This window comes from Dermochelys coriacea, chromosome 2 (assembly GCF_009764565.3).
Source record: "Dermochelys coriacea isolate rDerCor1 chromosome 2, rDerCor1.pri.v4, whole genome shotgun sequence".
Lineage (NCBI taxonomy): Eukaryota > Metazoa > Chordata > Testudines > Dermochelyidae > Dermochelys > Dermochelys coriacea.
In genome coordinates, this window is record NC_050069.1 from 241885921 (window position 1) to 241904354 (window position 18434).

General features: G+C 44.0%; 1 protein-coding gene across 1 annotated transcript in view; it reads left to right on the forward strand.

Moving 5' to 3' along the window:
* CCDC7 (coiled-coil domain containing 7) overlaps window positions 1-18434 on the forward strand; it is a 294105-nt gene that overhangs the window by 38548 nt on the left and 237123 nt on the right. Inside the window, 6 exon segments of the mRNA XM_043507137.1 lie at window positions 2751-2771; window positions 2878-2910; window positions 4619-4779; window positions 7790-7854; window positions 9999-10070; window positions 17824-17899. Of these exon segments, the coding sequence (XP_043363072.1) occupies window positions 2751-2771; window positions 2878-2910; window positions 4619-4779; window positions 7790-7854; window positions 9999-10070; window positions 17824-17899 (428 nt within the window).

An 18434-nucleotide genomic window follows, 5' to 3' on the forward strand; every position in this document is an offset into this window, starting at 1 on the left:
ATGATGACGCCCATTAAAAAAAATAAAACGTTAATTAAATTTGTGACTGAACTCCTTGGGGTAGAATTGTATGTCCCCTGCTCTGTTTTACCCACATTCTGCCACGTATTTCATGTTATAGCAGTCTTGGATGATGACCCAGCACATGTTGTTCATTTTAAGAACACTTTCACTGCAGATTTGACAAAATGCAAAGGTACCAAATGTGAGACTTCTAAAGATAGCTACGGCACTCGACCCAAGGTTTAAAAATCTAAGTGCTTTCCAAAATCTGAGAGGGCTGGGGTGTGGAGCATGCTTTCAGAAGTCTTAAAAGAGCAACACTCAGATGTGGAAACTACAGAACCCGGACCACCAAAAAAGAAAATCAACCTTCTGCTGGTGACTCAGAGGATGAAAATGAACATGCGTTGGTCCGCACTGCTTTGGATTGTTATCGAGCAGAACCAGTCAACAGCATGGATGCATTTCCCCTGGAATGGTGGTTGAAGCTTGAAGGGACATATGAATCTTTAGTGCATCTGGCAAGTAAATATCTTGTGATGCCAGCTACAACAGTGCTATGAGAATGCCTGTTCTCACTTTCAGGTGACATTGTAAACAAAAAGCAGGCAGCATTATCTCCTGCAAATGTAAACAAACTTGTTTGACTGAGTGATTGGCTGAACAAGAAGTAGGATTGAGTGGACTTGTAGGCTCTAAAGTTTTACATTATTTTATTTTTGAATACAGGTTTTTTGTACATAATTCTACATTTATAAGTTCAACTTTCATGATAGAGATTGCACTACAGTATTTGTATTAGGTGAATTGAAAAATACTATTTCTTTTGTTTTTTTATGGTGCAAATACTTGTAATCAAATATAAATATAAAGTGAGCACTGTACACTTTGTATTCTGTTTTGTAATTGAAATAAATATATTTGAAAATGTAGAAAACATCCAAAAATATTTAAATAAATGGTATTCTATTATTGTTTAACAGTGCGATTAATCGCAATTCATTTTTTTAATCGCTTGACAGCCCTACTTTAAAAGTATCTAAACTCTCAACATCTCTCAAGAATATTTGAGAAAATGTTATGTTATATTTGGAGAGTTGGAATCTTCCTAAGTATTTCTTAAACAACTAAAGCCCCTTTTCTCACAACTCTTTTTACTCCACCATAAAGCCAACTTGTTGCAATGTTATTCCCTCCAAGAGAGGAAAGCTGGAGCCACAGGAGATTACTGGAGTTCAATGTGACACCCCTACATCCCAGGGGATGATGAGTGAGAGTTATATTAGGGTATAAGTAGTTTATACAAATACTAAAAATAGAGATTTAATTAGCATAATGCTAATTCTATTTTATTTTAAAAGAAGGCTTAGGGAATTGAAAAAAATCTTTAAAATGTTCATCTTTATTAGAAGGAAAATTTGCTTGGTTTGAATCTGTGCCTCCTTTTTTGTTTGGCGATGTCAAGCACAGAGTGTATGAACTACTGGAAAAAAATGTTAAATAGTGAGAAATGTTAAGCCATTATGAAATATTGTAGTGATAGGGAGGATCCACAATCACATAGAGTACATCTGATAAAACTAGAAGGTTAATGGATTTTTAAATTTAAAATAGGAAGTGATCATCTGGTTTAACGGTAGAAAGGATGTATTTAAACAGAGAACTCCTCAGAGTCCATTAGAGACTAACAAATTTATTTGAGCATAAGCTTTCGTGAGCTACAGCTCACTTCATCGGTGAGCTGTAGCTCATGAAAGCTTATGCTCAAATAAATTTGTTAGTCTCTAAGGTGCCACAAGTACTCCTTTTCTTCTTGCGAATACAGACTAACACAGCTGCTACTCTGAAACCTGTCAGAGTCCTTTGTAGACAAAAGCTCTGTGAGGGCTTGCAATGAATGAGTTAGGGGAGATTGTGCAGTTCTGTCATTTTGCTTACTTGAATTAAAATTAACCCCTTTAAAAAAAGATATGAACAAAACAATAGTATCACATTAAGTCATCAGTGTGGGAGTCGAGTGCATCATAAGGCCTTCTATGAACATTTTGCACAGGTGGTGAAATTTAATTCTCTCTAGGGTTTTTTCCTTCCCTAAGACCATTTCTCTCCTTCTGTTTATTTCCTTTATCTTAAAAACATTTTTTTCCTTGTCTGAACTGCTTCTCTTCACCTTACTTTACTCTTCAATATTCTGTTTTATTTGGTATTACCTTAAATATTTTTATTCCTTTCTTCCATTTGTTAAGCCTATCCGTTCTTTCTTAAATGTTCTGCTACCAGCTTCACCAATATTTATTTACTCTCTCTCGACACTTCACACTCCCCATTCCTCTTTAAAAAATGGAATACCAGAGCTGTACTTGGCCATTATCTTTATTTTCCTGTAAACAGGAAGTACAGAATGCTTGGTGTCAAAAGCTTGGGTATTAAAATGTGTATTAAATATGTGGGTTAAATAAAAGTATTGTTTACCACATGCACTTGAATCTGTCAGAATAAAGCAGTACCTTTTAAATCAAACTCTTGTTTTTCTCTTGTAATAACCTTACATATTGTCATCTTGTCATGGTAGAAATGATGATGGTGGCTGATTCTGTCTGAAAAAGTTGGTTGTATTCAAATAGATAAACTTGTCTAATGATGAATTACCATATATTTGGCATACTTATAATACTTTAATTCTAATTATAGTATATTTGTTTAGAATCCTTAATGATCTTAATTTTTGTCTTTCTTTCTAATTCTAGCTATTAGAATCTTTGCTTAAGGTAAGAATTTTGTTTTGACATACATATTTTGTCATTATCATGCTTTTATTTTGAAGTAGAATTTTGATTGCCAGTGGCTGATAATCTTTATATTTTTCTCTTAAAGTGGTTTGGAAAGGTAGTTCAGCAGATGGAAGAGGTAAACCTAACACCTAAAAATTGTTGGTTTTAGTTTTGGCTTAATTTTCATAAGAAAGAACTGGGATATAATGAATGTCTTAATCAATCACTTCCCTAGCTCTCATATACAAGGATGGCGAGTTCTATGGGCCCGTGGTGCCCGGGTATATTCCTGTCCCAGGGACCCGGCTCCAGCAAAGTTTTCCGCCCCCCCTTCACTCGGCCCCACCTGCCGCCTCTGAGTGATTTAAAACAGCCCGGGGGCTCCCGCCGCTACCCAGCAGCTCAGCGGGGCTGAGCGGCTTCCCGCGCACTCGTTCCACGTGGCTGCCGGCAGGTCCTCGCAGCCCGTGTGAGGGGGTTGTACCGCTGCTCACTGCCCCCTCCCTAAACGCCCCTGCGGCCAATGGGAAGCTGCAGGGGCGGTGCCTGGAGACAGCAGCGTGAGGGGACCCCCCGGCCTGCCCCGCCTAGGGGCCGCTGCTGGAGCAGGTGCACCAGGGTAAACATCGAACCCCCCCATCCACTTCCAGAACCTGCACCCCGCATCCCCTCCCCCCAACTCCCTCTTGCACTCCCACCCGTCCCCTGCACCTACTTTTGTCCCCAAACTCCCTCCCAGAGCCTACACACCCACCCCCTCCTGCACCCCTGCCCAGAGACTGCACCCAGCACCCAAACTCGTTCCCAGATCCTGCACTCCAGACCCCTTCCCCCACCCAAACTCCCTCCCAGAGCCTGACCTCTCACCCCTTCTGCACACAAATTACCTTCCAGAGCCTGCACCCCAATCCCCTGCCCCAGCCCAGAGCCTGCACCCAAACTCCATCCCAGAGCCTGCACCGCAGAGCCTGTCCCCCACCAAACTCCCTCCCAGAGCCCGACCCCTTCTGCACCCAAACTCCCTCTCAGAGCCTGCATCCCCACCCCCTCATGCACCCCGATCGCCTGAACCTCAGACCCCCTCCCCCACCCAAACTCCCTCCCAGAGCCTTAGGCAGGTGTGTGTGGGGAGTTGCGGGGGGCGGGGGCGGGTTCTGGATGTTCTGGGCACCACCAAAATTTCTACAAACCTGCCGCCCCTGCTCATATATAAATACATTATAGTTAAGATTGAGACTTTGCTGGTAAGGTCAGAAATTGTGACTTTCCTCTTAAAAAAAACAATCAACAAAACAAACAAAGAATCACACCACCAAAAACAATTGCTCAGGGCTATCCTTGGTAATGTAGTTTGTTAGAGAAAGTCCTTTATTGCATTTTGAATAGCTTTCCATGAAAACCTTTTTGAATCCTTTTTCACAAGACACCTTTCTGAACATTTCTATAGTACATTAGTATTTTGAACTCCTTATAGTTCTTGCTTCCCTATGATCTATAATATATAGCAAGATGTTCAATAATATTAAAAATATTCCGCTGACATGGCTAGTTCATTATATTTTTTGTTGAAAAGAATCAGAATACAGAGTCAGCCATCCATTTTGAGCATCTGTGATGTGTGAACAGACCACTGACAATGAGTTGCAAAAAGCAAACAAACTACCAACACTATTTCTTACTATGTAAGTTCTATAAACAGAGAGATGTAAAATGCTAGCTTTCTAAAGATTTATGCTCATTTATGGCTATGGAGAAAAACATTTTATAACAGATGCTTTTTTTTCTCACTGTATTGTAAATAGATCTTAAGAGATTGAATATTTCAGTGTCTAATGATCTTTCAGCTAGGAGAAGATGAACTTGTTCCAGATTGGCAGCTTCCTTTGGCTGATAAAGACATAAAAAATAACATTGCTAAATTAGTGCAACGCATCAAAAAGCTTGAAGAACTGAAAGGCCGTGTTCAAGATCTGCCCAAGTCCATCCAGATTCCTGCAGCCAAGCAGTAAGAGAACTGTAAAATAGTATTAATATTACTAAATATAGAGGAAGAGTGAAATACAGAAGAAAATTGAGTATTTGAAAATGTTCTTTTGATCTATAATGTACAAATAAATTAGGGAAAATTGCCTATTTAAATGTGCTTTTGCAATATACTTTTGACCTTATGTTCTAAAGCAGAAATTGAACCATAGTTTGAAGATTTAAGAGTAACAGAGTTTAAATTAAATTATATAAAAATGTGACTTTTAAGTGGGTCCAGAAAATCCCCATAGCAATATGCAAGTTGCCCTACTTCTGAAAAGGAGAAATTAAGATATTATTTCTGAACTGAGGCTGGGAGATGTGTGAAATCAAACTGCTTCTTCATAAGGAAGGTGAAATGTTTTTAATTGCTCTACACTGACTCTTCTAGCCGAGGAGTGGCACTGAATACCTCCAAAGGGGAGTCCAGTTCTGGTGAACATGACGGAAACCTTTGAAGGTGGGGCAAGGATGGAAAATGGGGTGTTCCTTTATACTCTGTCAAGGATGAAAAAAACTGGTTTCAAGTAAATTTTTTATTCTACTGTTCTATAAATATTTTTTTTTAAATAATGGGTTATCAATGACTATTTGTGATTAAAAAGTGCATCTAAGAGGACCGGTGGTGTGCTATGGTACAGCACTTCAGAGGTTCAGTCTTTCAGGTGAAATATAGTACTTAGGTCTGGTGTACACTGGGTGGGGTGGGGGAGGGTTGATCTAAGTTACGCAACTTTAGCTATGTGAATAATGTAACTGAAGTCGATGTACTTAGATCGACTTACTGTGGTGTCTTCACTGCAGTGAGTCGACTGCTGCCGCTCCCCTGTCAACTCTGCCTGTGCCTCTCACCAAGCTGGAGTACAGGAGTCAACAGGAGAGCGTTCGGGGGGTCGATTTAGACATGATAAATCGACCCCTGCTGGATCGATCGCTGCCCGCCGATCTTATGGGTTGTGTAGACATTCCCATTAGAGTCCTGACCACTTGTGTCTGTTAAAAGTATGGAGATGGGGTATACTACCCAGGAGAGGCTGGAGCGTTCCTGGATTTGAAAGGTGTGGACGTCAGGCCTGGAATCTATGTGGGGCAAGGGTTAATCATGAAATAGTTGAAGCCTGTTAGCCTCTCAGAAAGCCATCCTGGAGCATGTGAGCAAGGGAAGGCTAACAATTAGGGGATGGGAATAAATGAACAGGTCAGCGACTGGGTTGGGCTAGAGAAGGTCAGATCCTCACAACACTAACACTACTCACTTCAGTTATACGTTTGAAAGACTTTCTCTGCTCTGAAGAGCAAAAGGCAATGACTGTGTTAGTGTAACCCACTGGTGTGTGTGTGTCTGTCTGTCTGTCTTACAGGTTCCCTTCCATGTTGATCCATAGAGGATAGGAGTTGTTATAGCCCCAGATATAGTGTGTGTGTCTGTTTAGCTCAAGCTGTGACAGCTCATGCTTTTAACTCGGGATGTCCCTGGTGTGTTGGCCAAAATTGTGGCCATTGCAGTAGCATTCTATTTAAAGGATTTACTTTATCCTCTCTCTGGAGAGAAAAGGATTGTTTGTTTTTCAACCATTTGTAGGTTTAGTGGTCCTTTCTCTCTCTCTCTCTCTGTGTGTGTGCGCGTGTGTGAGAGTGTGTGTGAGAGAGAGAGAGAGAGAGAGTGTTTCACCATGAAGGAGAAAATAGCTTTAGGAAAGCAGAATTTAGGTAGCAAACTCAGGTTGTTGCCTCAAATTCAGGGCCCAAGAGAGGAAGACTACAGGGTGGACTGGAATTCCCCTCTCTGTTCAGTACTGAAAGACTGGTGGGAATCTACTCCAGGATTGATTGCATGACATAAGGAGTAAAGGAAGCGCCTTAAAAGTGCGGGGGAGGGGTCACAAGTGCCCGAACTGTGGCCTTTCGTCACACCACTTCCGTTGGGCCCTGTCCCCTCACTTGAGTCCCTGCCCTCATTCTGCCCATTCCCACTGAGGCCCCACCCTCATGCCACCCCTTTTCCCTGAACCCCCACCCTTGCGCCCCCCTTCCGCCCAAGACCCCGCCCCCCCACTCACTCCTCTCTGCTTTTCTCCATCCCCTCTTCCCTGTTGCTCACCCTTATGGCTGTAAAAAGAGGGAGGAATGGGGGAGGGCATGGCCCTGTTCCAGCGCTCCTGCATGACATTTTTACTAGAATAAGACATTAACTCCAGAGTCCTGAATAAAATGCAGTTTGGGAGTACAGGTACAGTGAACAGATTGTAGTTACCCCTTGCAGCTTCAATTGTATATAGTGTTCTTTGTTTCCTACACTAACACTGTTGCTAGTGTTTCACCCTAGAGAAGGCTGGATTTCAATATCTGGTGATGTGTTCTATTTATATAGTGTGAACATATTTTGTAAAGTGCGTTGGGATCTTTATGAAAGGCACAATAAATTGCATTTAATGTTACTGTATTATTAAGCCATAGAGATGAGGATTTAGGATGGAAACCTTATTTATAGTGGTGCTTAAGAAGCTGTACAATGTACAGTAATGCTTACAGGCAGGTAAAGAATACAATTTTATGTATAAATTACTTTTATTTTCCTATTTTTAAAAATATTTTAATGCAAATAACTGATTGCAAGAATATGGCTGAAATTTGGACTCCCAAAAAGATTAAGAACTTTAACTCTGCTCTCTTGTGCATTTCAATGTTTTCTTACTTTTAAGATAGCACAAAATATGTGGAATAAAACAAAGTTACATTTGTGCATTCTTGGCAATATTGATAGATTAAAAATCATTTGGGGGCTATCTTCTATTCTCATAAGACTCCCAGTGGTGTCACTGGGAATTTCACCACTGAAACAAGGGTAGAATATAGGCCTTAGAATCTGGAGGACACTCCTCATCAGATTGGAACAATTTTGAGGTGGGTACAATTTTAGCTCTTTACTACTTGATATTCTCTCTCTTTAAAACTAGATTTAGTCTTTGAAATACTGTAAATTTTGACAGGGAAAAGAAAAAACGAGCAAGCCCAGTATCATCAAGTCATAGGGATCCAAAGGCTATTTTAGAAGGTGAGAATGATATTTATTTATTTTCCATGTTTTGGAATGCAGAATGTTTTAAGTCAACACTTCTATTCATGTAAGGTATGAAAGAGCCACATTGTCATGTGTTCTATTAGTGCGGTATACTTACAAAAGAATTATTTTAGAAATAGTTCAAAATAGTTTTAAAGAGTTCTACAATTTTGAGTGGTACTGTTTTTTTCAATTTGCCCATCTTTAAAGCCAGACTGCATTAATTACTATGAATACACTTCACTGGCCTCAGAGAGAGAGAGAGAGGAACATGACATAATATAGTTTTTCTATAAATCACAACGCTGTGATATACTTTAAAAACATATACTTCCAGGACTGGAAGAATACCTCTTTTAAAACCCAAAAGGAGGACTTTCCATCTTTTTCTAGCTTTAATGGTTCACAAGTTCATACCTTAAACCTGCCAGTGACATAGGACTAAATATTGTCCATCCAGGGAAATGTGATTATTAGGGAAAGAGAGAATATACACAGTCAGTGTATTCTTCAAGCTTACCCTTTCCTGAGGTTTGGTTTCACTGATAGTTGAAACAGCAACAACACAGCATGAATTTAAATTTCTATCCAAGATTAGTTATTGCATGCAGAGACCTCTAATAAGAGACTTCTCTGTCACAAACCTTAATTCCTTCCGACAAGAAGGTGACTCTCACCTCATTTATATTTTGATGGAGTTAATGAGTTGCTCCTCCCACAACAAGTAAAAGCAGAATTTATTCAGTAGATTGGTGCAGGATTCTAACTCCTGCTAATAAGGTGGGTCAATAGAAGAACCCCACCACCCTTCTACATATAACATTACCATAATTTTGCTTTCACTTGTGAATTAGTGATATAAGTTGGATACCCTTATGATGGGTTGGATCACAGAAACCTCCTAGGGGCTGCCAACTGATGTGCCAAGACTATTTCTGCCCCTGCTTTCCCTGCCAGCTTGGGACTCCAGAACCCTGTTTTGCTGAGCCAGACATGCCAGTCTGCTTCAACACAGACCCAGGGGCTGAACCACATGCCCCAAAGCTGCAGACTTAACAGAAAGCAACTTAAAAAGTGTTCCTGTCTTTAACACTCAGATGCCCAACTCTATATGGGGTCCAAACCCCAAATAAATCCATTTTACCCTGTATAAAACATATATAGGGTAAATTCATAAATTGTTCGCCCTCTATAACACTGATAGTGATATGCACAGCTGTTTGCCCCCCCCCAAGTATTAATACATACACTGGGTTAATTAATAAGTAAAAAGTGATTTTATTAAATACAGAAAGTAGGATTTAAATGGTTCCAAGTAGTAACAGACAGAACAAAATGAATTACCAAGCAAATAAAATAAAACATGCAAGTTTAAGTCTAGTACAGTAACAAAATTGAATACGGATAAAATCTCACCCTCAGATGTTTCAATAAATTTTCTTTCACAGACTGGACGCCTTCCTAGTCCGGGCACAGTCCTTTCCCCTTTTCTACTGCCCTTGGTGGTAGCTAGGGGATTTCTCATGATGCCCCTGCTCCCCTTTGTTCTGTTCCACCCACTTGTATATCTTTTGCATAAGGCGGGAATCCTTTGTCCCTCTGGATTCCCATCCCTCCTTCTCAATGGAAAAGCACCAGGTTAAAGATGGATTCCAGTTCAGGTGACATAATCACATGTCACTGTAAGACTTCATTACTCACTTGCCAGACCACAGGTATACATGAAGACTTGCAAGTAAAACAGAGCCATCTACAATCAATTGTCCTGGTTAATGGGAGCCATTAAGATTCCAAACCACCATTAATGGCCCACACTTTGCATAACTACAATAGGACCGCAGAGTTATATTTCATATTTCTAGTTTCAGATACAAGAGTGATACATTTATACAAATAGGATGACCACACTCAGTAGATTATAAGCTTTGTAATGATACCTTACAAGACCTTTTGCATGAAGCATATTCCAGTTACATTATATTTGCACTCATTAGCATATTTTTATAAAATCATATAGAGTGCAACGTCACAACCCTTTCTTAGAAATATTTTTAAATAATCTGTGTTAATATTGCATAAAATGGCTTTTTTGCTGACCAGCAGTATAATAATGTAAACATTGCTCTATTCTGTTCCAGATCTTGTAATGAAACATGGGACTGAGGATGTAGTCAGCATGACAAATGCTTTTGAAAATGACCTGACACCACGTAAGTTATTAAGGCTGCTAAAGATTTGCTAAAATGTAAAATGTCAATCAAAATATTTTAGATTTTTTTTACCCTGTAATGGGTCGTATCACCCTATTGAGACCTGGGGGACCAGGCAGTGTCCAAGGATCACATCTTTGGGATTTTTATCTGAGAAAGAAAGGGTTGATAGGACTGGGAAATGGCTGAATCTGGTTAGTCTGACTGTAACTTCCTTTAAAAGCTCTTGTATAGAAAATAAATGTTTTAAGAACATCATAAGAATGGCCATACTGGGTCAGATCAAAGGTCCATCCAGCCTAGTATCCTATCTACTGACAGTGGCCAATGCTAGGTGCCCCAGAGGGAGTGAACCTAATAGGTAAAGATCAAGTGATCTCTCTCATAGAATATTAGGGTTGGAAGGGACCTCAGGAGGTCATCTAGTTCAACTCCCTGCTCAAAGCAGGACCAATCCCCAACTAAATCATCCCAGCCAGGGCTTTGTCAAGCCTGATCTTAAAAGCTTCTAAGGAAGGAGATTGCACCACCTCCCTAGGTAACGCATTCCAGTGTTTCACCACCCTCCTAGTGAAAAAGTTTTTCCTAATATCCAACCTTAACCTCCCCCACTGCAACTTGAGACCATTACTCTTCGTTCTGTCATCTGCTACCACTGAGAACAGTCTAGATCCATCCTCTTTGGAACCCCCTTTCAGGTAGTTGAAAGCAGCTATCAAATCCCTCCTCATCTTCTCTTCCTCAGACTAAACAATCCCAGTTCCCTCAGCTTCTCCTCATAAGTCATGTGTTCCAGTCCCCTAATCATTTTTGTTGCCCTCCGCTGGACGTTTTCCAATTTTTCCACATTCTTCTTGTAGTATGGGGCCCAAAACTGGACACAGTACTCCTGATGAGGCTTCACCAATGTTGAATAGAGGGGAATGATCACGTCCCTCAATCTGCTGGCAATGCCCCTACTTATACATCCCAAAATGCCATTGGCTTTCTTGGCAACAAGGGCACACTGGTGACTCATATCCAGCTTCTCGTCCACTGTAACCCCTGGATCCTTTTCTGCAGAACTGCTGCCTAGCCATTTGGTTCCTAGTCTGTAGTGGTGCATAGGATTCTTCCGTCCTATGTGCAGGACTCTGCACTTGTCCTTGTTGAACTTCATCAGATTTCTTTTGGCCCAATCCTCTAATTTGTCTAGGGCCCTCTGTATCCTATCCCTACCCTCCAGAGTATCTACCTCTCCTCCCAGTTTAGTGTCATCTGCAAACCTGCTGAGAGTGCAATCCACGCCATCCTCCAGATCATTAATGAAGATATTGAACAAAACCGACCCGAGGACCGACCCTTGGGGCACTCCACTTGATACCGGCTGCCAACTAGACATGGAGCCTGCAAGGGACTGCGGAAGACTTTGTTACGGCCTAGCTAGGGAATTTCCGCTTTCTTGAGCTGAGAGGTTACTGTAGGACATAGATAGTTACTGAAGGATACAGCTGCTTTGCATGGCCCTTCGCCAGGTAGCGGAAAGCCCCCCTTTGGGAAGTACCTAATTCTATATTCATGAGCTGTTTTTGTGTAGTGCTTATTAATGCTGACTGTCTGCCCCTCCATTGGACTCCGTCCCAGGCAGAGCTCCGGTGTGCTGAAGGGTTCCGCGCCTTCGTGACTGCAACGCTTAGAGTTCCCGTTGCGGGTGGGTCACTAACCTTCAGTAAAACCAATAACTCACAGCAGTGTGTAAGCCTCGTTTTTCCTCAGAGTACTCCTGCCAGGCCTGTGGTGCTATGAGCACCTTGGCCCAGAACATTTGGCGCAGCGAGCGGGTTACTCTGAGAAGCGATGCCGCTTTGGCCAAAGGTAGGGGAAGTGGGGAAGCTGTTGCTGTCCCTACAGCACGTACCAGGATGGCCCCCGATGGAGCGCTGGGGGCCGGTAGCGCGGATTATGGCTGGGTGGGCTGCCCCGGTGGATTGGCCGGAGTTTCAACAGGCTGTGGGGGTTACAATGGTTATGAGCGAACCGGCGCTCTGGGGCGGAGAGGCGGGCGATGGGGGAGCTAGGGTGCCTGCTGCTGACCGCCGTCCGGGCCCTGGATGAGGAGGTGCTCCGCTTACAGCGAGCCCTGAAAGGGAAGACTCAGGAATGCAAGGCGCAGGCGGAGGCCCGTGCCGTGGCTCAAGAAGTTGTTGCCTCCCAGGTGGAGTGTGCCCAGGAGCTGACACGACGCTGCGAAGTGTTGGTTGCCCAGGTAGTGAATAAAAGGCGCCTCAGGCACGGGCGGCAGCTGGTCACCACCGCCCAGGTGCACGCGGTGACCGCTGCCCCCTCCTGGGACCCCGAGACTTGGGATGGGAACATTTGGGACTCCTCATCCGAGGAGGAGGAGGAGGAGTCCCCTTCCGTGGCTGTGGCGCGCCCGGTCGGGGAGTTGTGGGTGCAAGGAGGTGCCCTACAACCAGAAGTTGTCCTCGCGTTTAAAACGAGTGAGTTGCAGGAAATTGTGAAGACGTTCCGACAGGAGCCCGGGGAGAGCGTCCTGCAGTGGCTCGTGAGGGTCTGGGACAATGCAGGTAACACTGTTTTGTTGCTTTCTTATGAATTTCAACAGTTGGGGGTCCTATCGCAAGACTCTCAGGTTCATGCACAATTGGCAAATCCGCCGCAGGCCGGGGGACAAGAAATTGAAAGCCCCTCGTTGTACCAGCTGCAGTGGAGGCGGCCTACTCCTCGGTGGGGGAATTGGAAGCACAGATGCACCCCGGAAGACCGTTCTGGAAGGGGTGCAAGCCCTCCATCAATTGGGCTGTCTCCACAGGCGGGGGGATGGGGCCGGACGATGTACCGGTGACAAAATCAATTAAAGCCACAGTGTTGCGCCTGGTCCCTGATGAGTTAAAACCTTCCCTTCTCGCAGTTGTCATGGCAGAGAATGGGTGCGTGGGAGACTTGGCAGCCACTCTTATGCAATTGGAGGCCGCCTTGGTGGGTGCTAGGCCAAGAGCCATACAGGCTGCAAAGGGGCAGCAAGGCAGGGGACAGGAGAAAGGGGAGTTGCGGATGCCCTGGAAGACCTAGATCTTTTGGCTAGATCTTTTGCAGGCTGATGTCTCTCATGAGGAAATCAATGGAAAGCCAATGGCGGACTTGTATAAGCGGTGGATGCAGCTGCCCCCTACCAAACGTAGTGCTGGAGGAAAAGGGGAGAAGAGTGTGGAGCGAACCAAGCCAGGGAGGAGCCCTCTGCTCTGCCAACCGAGTGGAAACTGCCACACCCATATTGAGGGTGTGGCAGGTCCTCCGTTCCATGTGTCGCGGCGGCCACACATGGGAGGGAGGCGGGGGACTGACGCCCCTATGTACCCCTAGCGATTTGCTGGCTGAGGGGAGGAGTCCAACACATGTTGGCGTTGATAGATACGGACAGCTGGGTATTATACAAGGGCCTCCGGACCTGGATAACTGTGTGGGAGACGAAGGGTTGGGAACTCGCAGGCCGGCCCCTGTGGGGAGCAGCGCTCTGGCAGCAGCTCCTGCATTATGCCCGATGAGCCCCTCTGGCTGTGTGACATGTAGACGCCCACACAAAGGCTAAAAGCTCCGAGGCCCACTGGAATGCGGTAGCTGATGCAATGGGAGCGAGGGGAGGCCCTGTGTAATCTGTTCCCTTTACCTTCCGTAGGTCTAGAAACCAGAGCCCCGAGCGAGACCGAGCAGCACGTATTGGCTAACGTGTGGTGGATGGTACCACAGCGGGAATCGCAGGCTGCCGTAGTCCTCGCCACCGGGGAAGGATGGGCATACATACTCACAGTAGGGGGAGACTATCCCCGCACGGTCTCGCTCTCCTGTTTGTCGCGGCGCTCCTTATGAGAATCACCGCTGCAAGGGCTACCACCTCCTCTGTGAATACCTGGTTGGTGTTAGCCCAAAGTGCTGTTAATGCGACATCGTTTTGCTTACTGCGTACTTATGCCATGGATGCCGTGATGGAGACCTGTTTCATTGGCGTCTGCACAGACCTGACCCTTGTCCTGCACTATTCCTTACTGAAGACAATTGATAAGACTATTACATATACGGATTTGTATGCTTTGGGTCCCGCCCAATACAATGTAGACACGTCTATGTATTCGTTCCGTCTTCTTGGCTTGTATTTTTGCTGCCTTTGCGGCCGTGGCCTAGTCTCCCAGTGCTGTGCGCGGTTTCCCCTCCACACTGTATACTCATGGTCCTTGACATTGCTCGAGAAAGCGAGGAGAGGAGAGTAAGGGACTGCGGAAGACTTTGTTACGGCCTAGCTAGGGAATTTCCACTTTCTCGAGCCGAGAGGTTACTGTAGGACTTAGATAGTTACTGAAGGACACAGCTACTTTATATGGCCCTTCGCCAGGTAGCGGAAAGCCCCCCTTTGGGAAGTACCTAATTCTATATTCATGAGCTGTTTTTGTGTAGTGCTTATTAATGCTGACTGTCTGCCCCTCCATTGGACTCCGTCCCAGGCAGAGCTCCGGTGTGCTGAAGGGTTCCCCGCCTTCATGACTGCAACGCTTGGAGTCCCTGTTGCGGGTGGATCACTAACCTTCAGTAAAGCCAATAACTCACAGCTGCGTGTAAGCCTCGTTTTTCTCAGAGTACTCCTGCCAGGCCTGTGGTGCTTCGAGCACCTTGGTCCAGAACAGAGCCATTGATCACTACCCATTGAGCCCGACGATCTAGCCAGCCTTCTGTCCACCTTATCATCCATTCATCCAGCCCATAATTCTTTAACTTACTGGCAAGAATACTGTGCGAGACCGTGTCAAAAGCTTTGCTAAAGTCAAGGAACAACATGTCCACTGCTTTCCCCTCATCTACAGAGCCAGTTATCTCGTCATAGAAGGCAATTAGATTAGTCAGGCATGACTTGCCCTTGGCGAGTCCATGCTGACTGTTCCTGATCACTTTCCTCTCCTCTAAGTGCTTCAGAATTGATTCCTTGAGGACCTGCTCCATGATTTTTCCAGGGACTGAGGTGAGGCTGACTGGCCTGTAAGTTCCCTGGATCCTCCTTCTTCCCTTTTTAAAGATGGGCACAACATTAGCCTTTTTCCAGTCGTCTGGGACCTCCCCCTGATTGCCATGAGTTTTCAAAGATAATGGCCAATGGCTCTGCAATCACATCCACCAACTCCTTTAGCACTCTCAGATGCAGCGCATTTGGCCTCATGGACTTGTGCTCGTCCAGCTTTTTTAAATAGTCTCGCACCACTTCTTTCTTCATAGAGGGCAGGTCAGCTCCTCCCCATACTGTGCTGCCCAGTGCAGCAGTCTGAGAGCTGACCTTGTTTGTGAAGACAGAGGCAAAAAAAGCATTGAGTACATTAGTTTTTTCCACATCCTCTGTTACTAGGTTGCCTCCCTCATTCAGTAAGGGGCCCACACTTTCCTTGACTTTTGTTCTTGTTGCTAACATACCTGAAGAAACCCTTCTTGTTACTCTTAACATCTCTTGCTAGCTGCAACTCCAGGTGTGATTTGGCCTTCCTGATTTCACTCCTGCATGCCCGAGCAATATTTTTATACTCTTCCCTGGTCATTTATCCAATCTTCCACCTCTTGTAAGCTTCTTTTTTGTGTTTTAGATCAGCAAGGATTTCACTGTTAAGCCAAGCTGGTCACCTGCCATATTTACTATTCTTTCTACACATCAGGATGGTTTGTCCCTGTAACCTCAATAAGGATTCTTTAAAATACAGCCAGCTCTCCAGGACTCCTTTCCCCCTCATGTTGTTTTCCCAGGGGATCCTGCCCATCAGTTCCTTGAGGGAGTCAAAGTCTGCTTTTCTGAAGTCCAGGGTCCATATTCTACTGTTCTCCTTTCTTCCCTGTGTCAGGATCCTGAACTCGACCATCTCATGGTCACTGCCTCCCAGGTTCCCATCCACTTTTGCTTCCCCTACTAATTCTTCCTGGTTTATGAGCAGCAGGTCAAGAAGAGCTCTGCCCCTAGTTGTTTCCTCCAGCACTTGCACCAGGAAATTGTCCCCTACACTTTCCAAAAATTTCCTGGATTGTCTGTGCACCGCTGTATTGCTCTCCCAGCAGATATCAGGGTGATTGAAGTCTCCCATATGAACCAGAGCCTGCGATCTAGTAACTTCCGTTAGTTTCCGGAAGAATGCCTCATCCGCCTCATCCACCTCATCCCCCTGATCCGGTGGTCTATAGCAGACTCCCACCACGACATCACCCTTGTTGCTCACGCTTTTAAATTTAATCTGGAGACACTCAGGTTTTTCTGCAGTTTCATACCGGAGCTCTGAGCAGTCATACTCCTCTCTTACATACAATGCAACTCTCCCACCTTTTCTGCCCTGCCTGTCCTTCCTGAACAGTTGATATCCATCCATGACAGTACTCCAGTCATGTGAGTTATCCCACCAAGTTTCTGTTATTCCAATCGCATCGTAATTCCTTGACTGTGCCAGGACTTCCAGTTCTCCCTGCTTGTTTCCCAGGTTTCTTGCATTTGTGTATAGGCACTTGAGATAACTCTCTGACCATCCCTCTTTCTCAGTATGAGGCAGGAGCCCTCCCCTCTCGCGCTCTCCTGCTCGTGCTTCCTCCCAGTATCCCATGTCCCCACTTACCTCAGAGCTTTGGTCTCCTTCCCCCGGTGAACCTAGTTTAAAGACCTCCTCACTAGGTTAGCCAACCTGCTTGCGAAGATGCTCTTCCTTCTCTTCATTAGGTGGAGCCTGTCTCTGCCTAGCAATCCTCCTCCTAGGAACACCATCCATGGTCAAAGAATCCAAAGCCTTCTCTCCGACACCACCTGCGTTGACATTCGTTGACTTCCACGATTTGACGGTCTCTACTCAGGCCTTTTCCTTCTGCGGGGAGGATGGACGAAAACACCACTTGCGCCTCAAACTCCTGCCATCCATCTCCATCCTCTGACAAATAGAGGCTAGGGACACCATTCTTTACCCATCCTGGCTAATAGCCATTAATGGACTTAACCTCCATGAATTTATCCAGTTCTCTTTTAAACCCAGTTATAGTTCTAGCCTTCACAACCTCCTCAGGCAAGGAGTTCCACAAGTTGACTGTGCATTGAGTGAAGAAAAACTTCCTTATATTTGTTTTAAACCTGCTACCATTAATTTCATTAGGTGGCTTCTAGTTCTTATATTATGGGCACAAGTAAATAACTTTTCCTTATTCACTTTTTTCACACCACTCATGATTTTATATACCTCTATCATATCCCCCCTTAGCCTCCTCTTTTCCAAGCTGAAAAGTCCTAGCCTCTTTAATCTCTCCTCATGGGACCCGTTCCAAACCCCTAATAATTTTAGTTGCCCTTTTCTGAACCTTTTCTAATGCCAGTATATCTTTTTTGAGATGAGGGGACCACATCTGTACGCAGTATTCAAGATGTGGGCGTACCATGTACTTATATAAGGGCAATAAGATATTCTCCGTCTCATTCTCTATCCCTTTTTTAATGATTTCTGACATGCCGTTTGCTTTTTTGACTGCCACTGCACACTGCGTGGACGTCTTCAGAGAACTATCCACGATGACTCCAAGATCTTTCTCCTGATTAGCTGTAGCTAAATTAGCCTCCATCATATTGTATGTATAGTTGGGGTTATTTTTTCCAATGTTCATTACTTTACATTTATCCACATTAAATTTCATTTGCCATTTTGTTGCCTAATCACTTAGTTTTGTGAGAAGTTTTTTACAAGTTTATTTTTTTTTCCTACAGAAACAATTGAAACAATGAGCACTCGCATACTAGACATAATGAAAGTATTTGAAAGACAAACAAATAAGTTACAAAGGTAAGTCATTTTTCTAACAGATAAATATATTTATATACATGGCATCTGTGTATAGAGATAGAGGGCACTGTATTGACTCATAAAATGATAATCTGAGGCCAAGAAATAAAACCTATTTAAATTGAAAGCCCTACAGTATTTATAAGCAATTACTTGCTACATGTTGAGTATTGCTATTATGTTGAGTAATATCAATAGCTGATAAGGTCTGAAATTTTTCACATTGTTCCTGGTCTCATTGCCTAGTCTGTCAAATGTTGCTTTTGCTTTTGGGAACTATAGAAATTTAATCTTTCAAACTAAATTATGCATATCTTGCACCTTTTTCAGATACAGGTTGTGGAATTTGATCAGGGCTATTTTATGTATGCTGGTAGTCTTCAGCAATTCCAAAAAGAATGGATTGGATCCATGGTGTTTTCCATAGTTCATATGAAGAATTAATAGAGCTGGCTGAAAAAAAGAATTCTTCTTTGAGTGATTGTCCATGTCCATTCCACTGTAGGTGTGTGCATGCCTTATGCACAATTGTCAG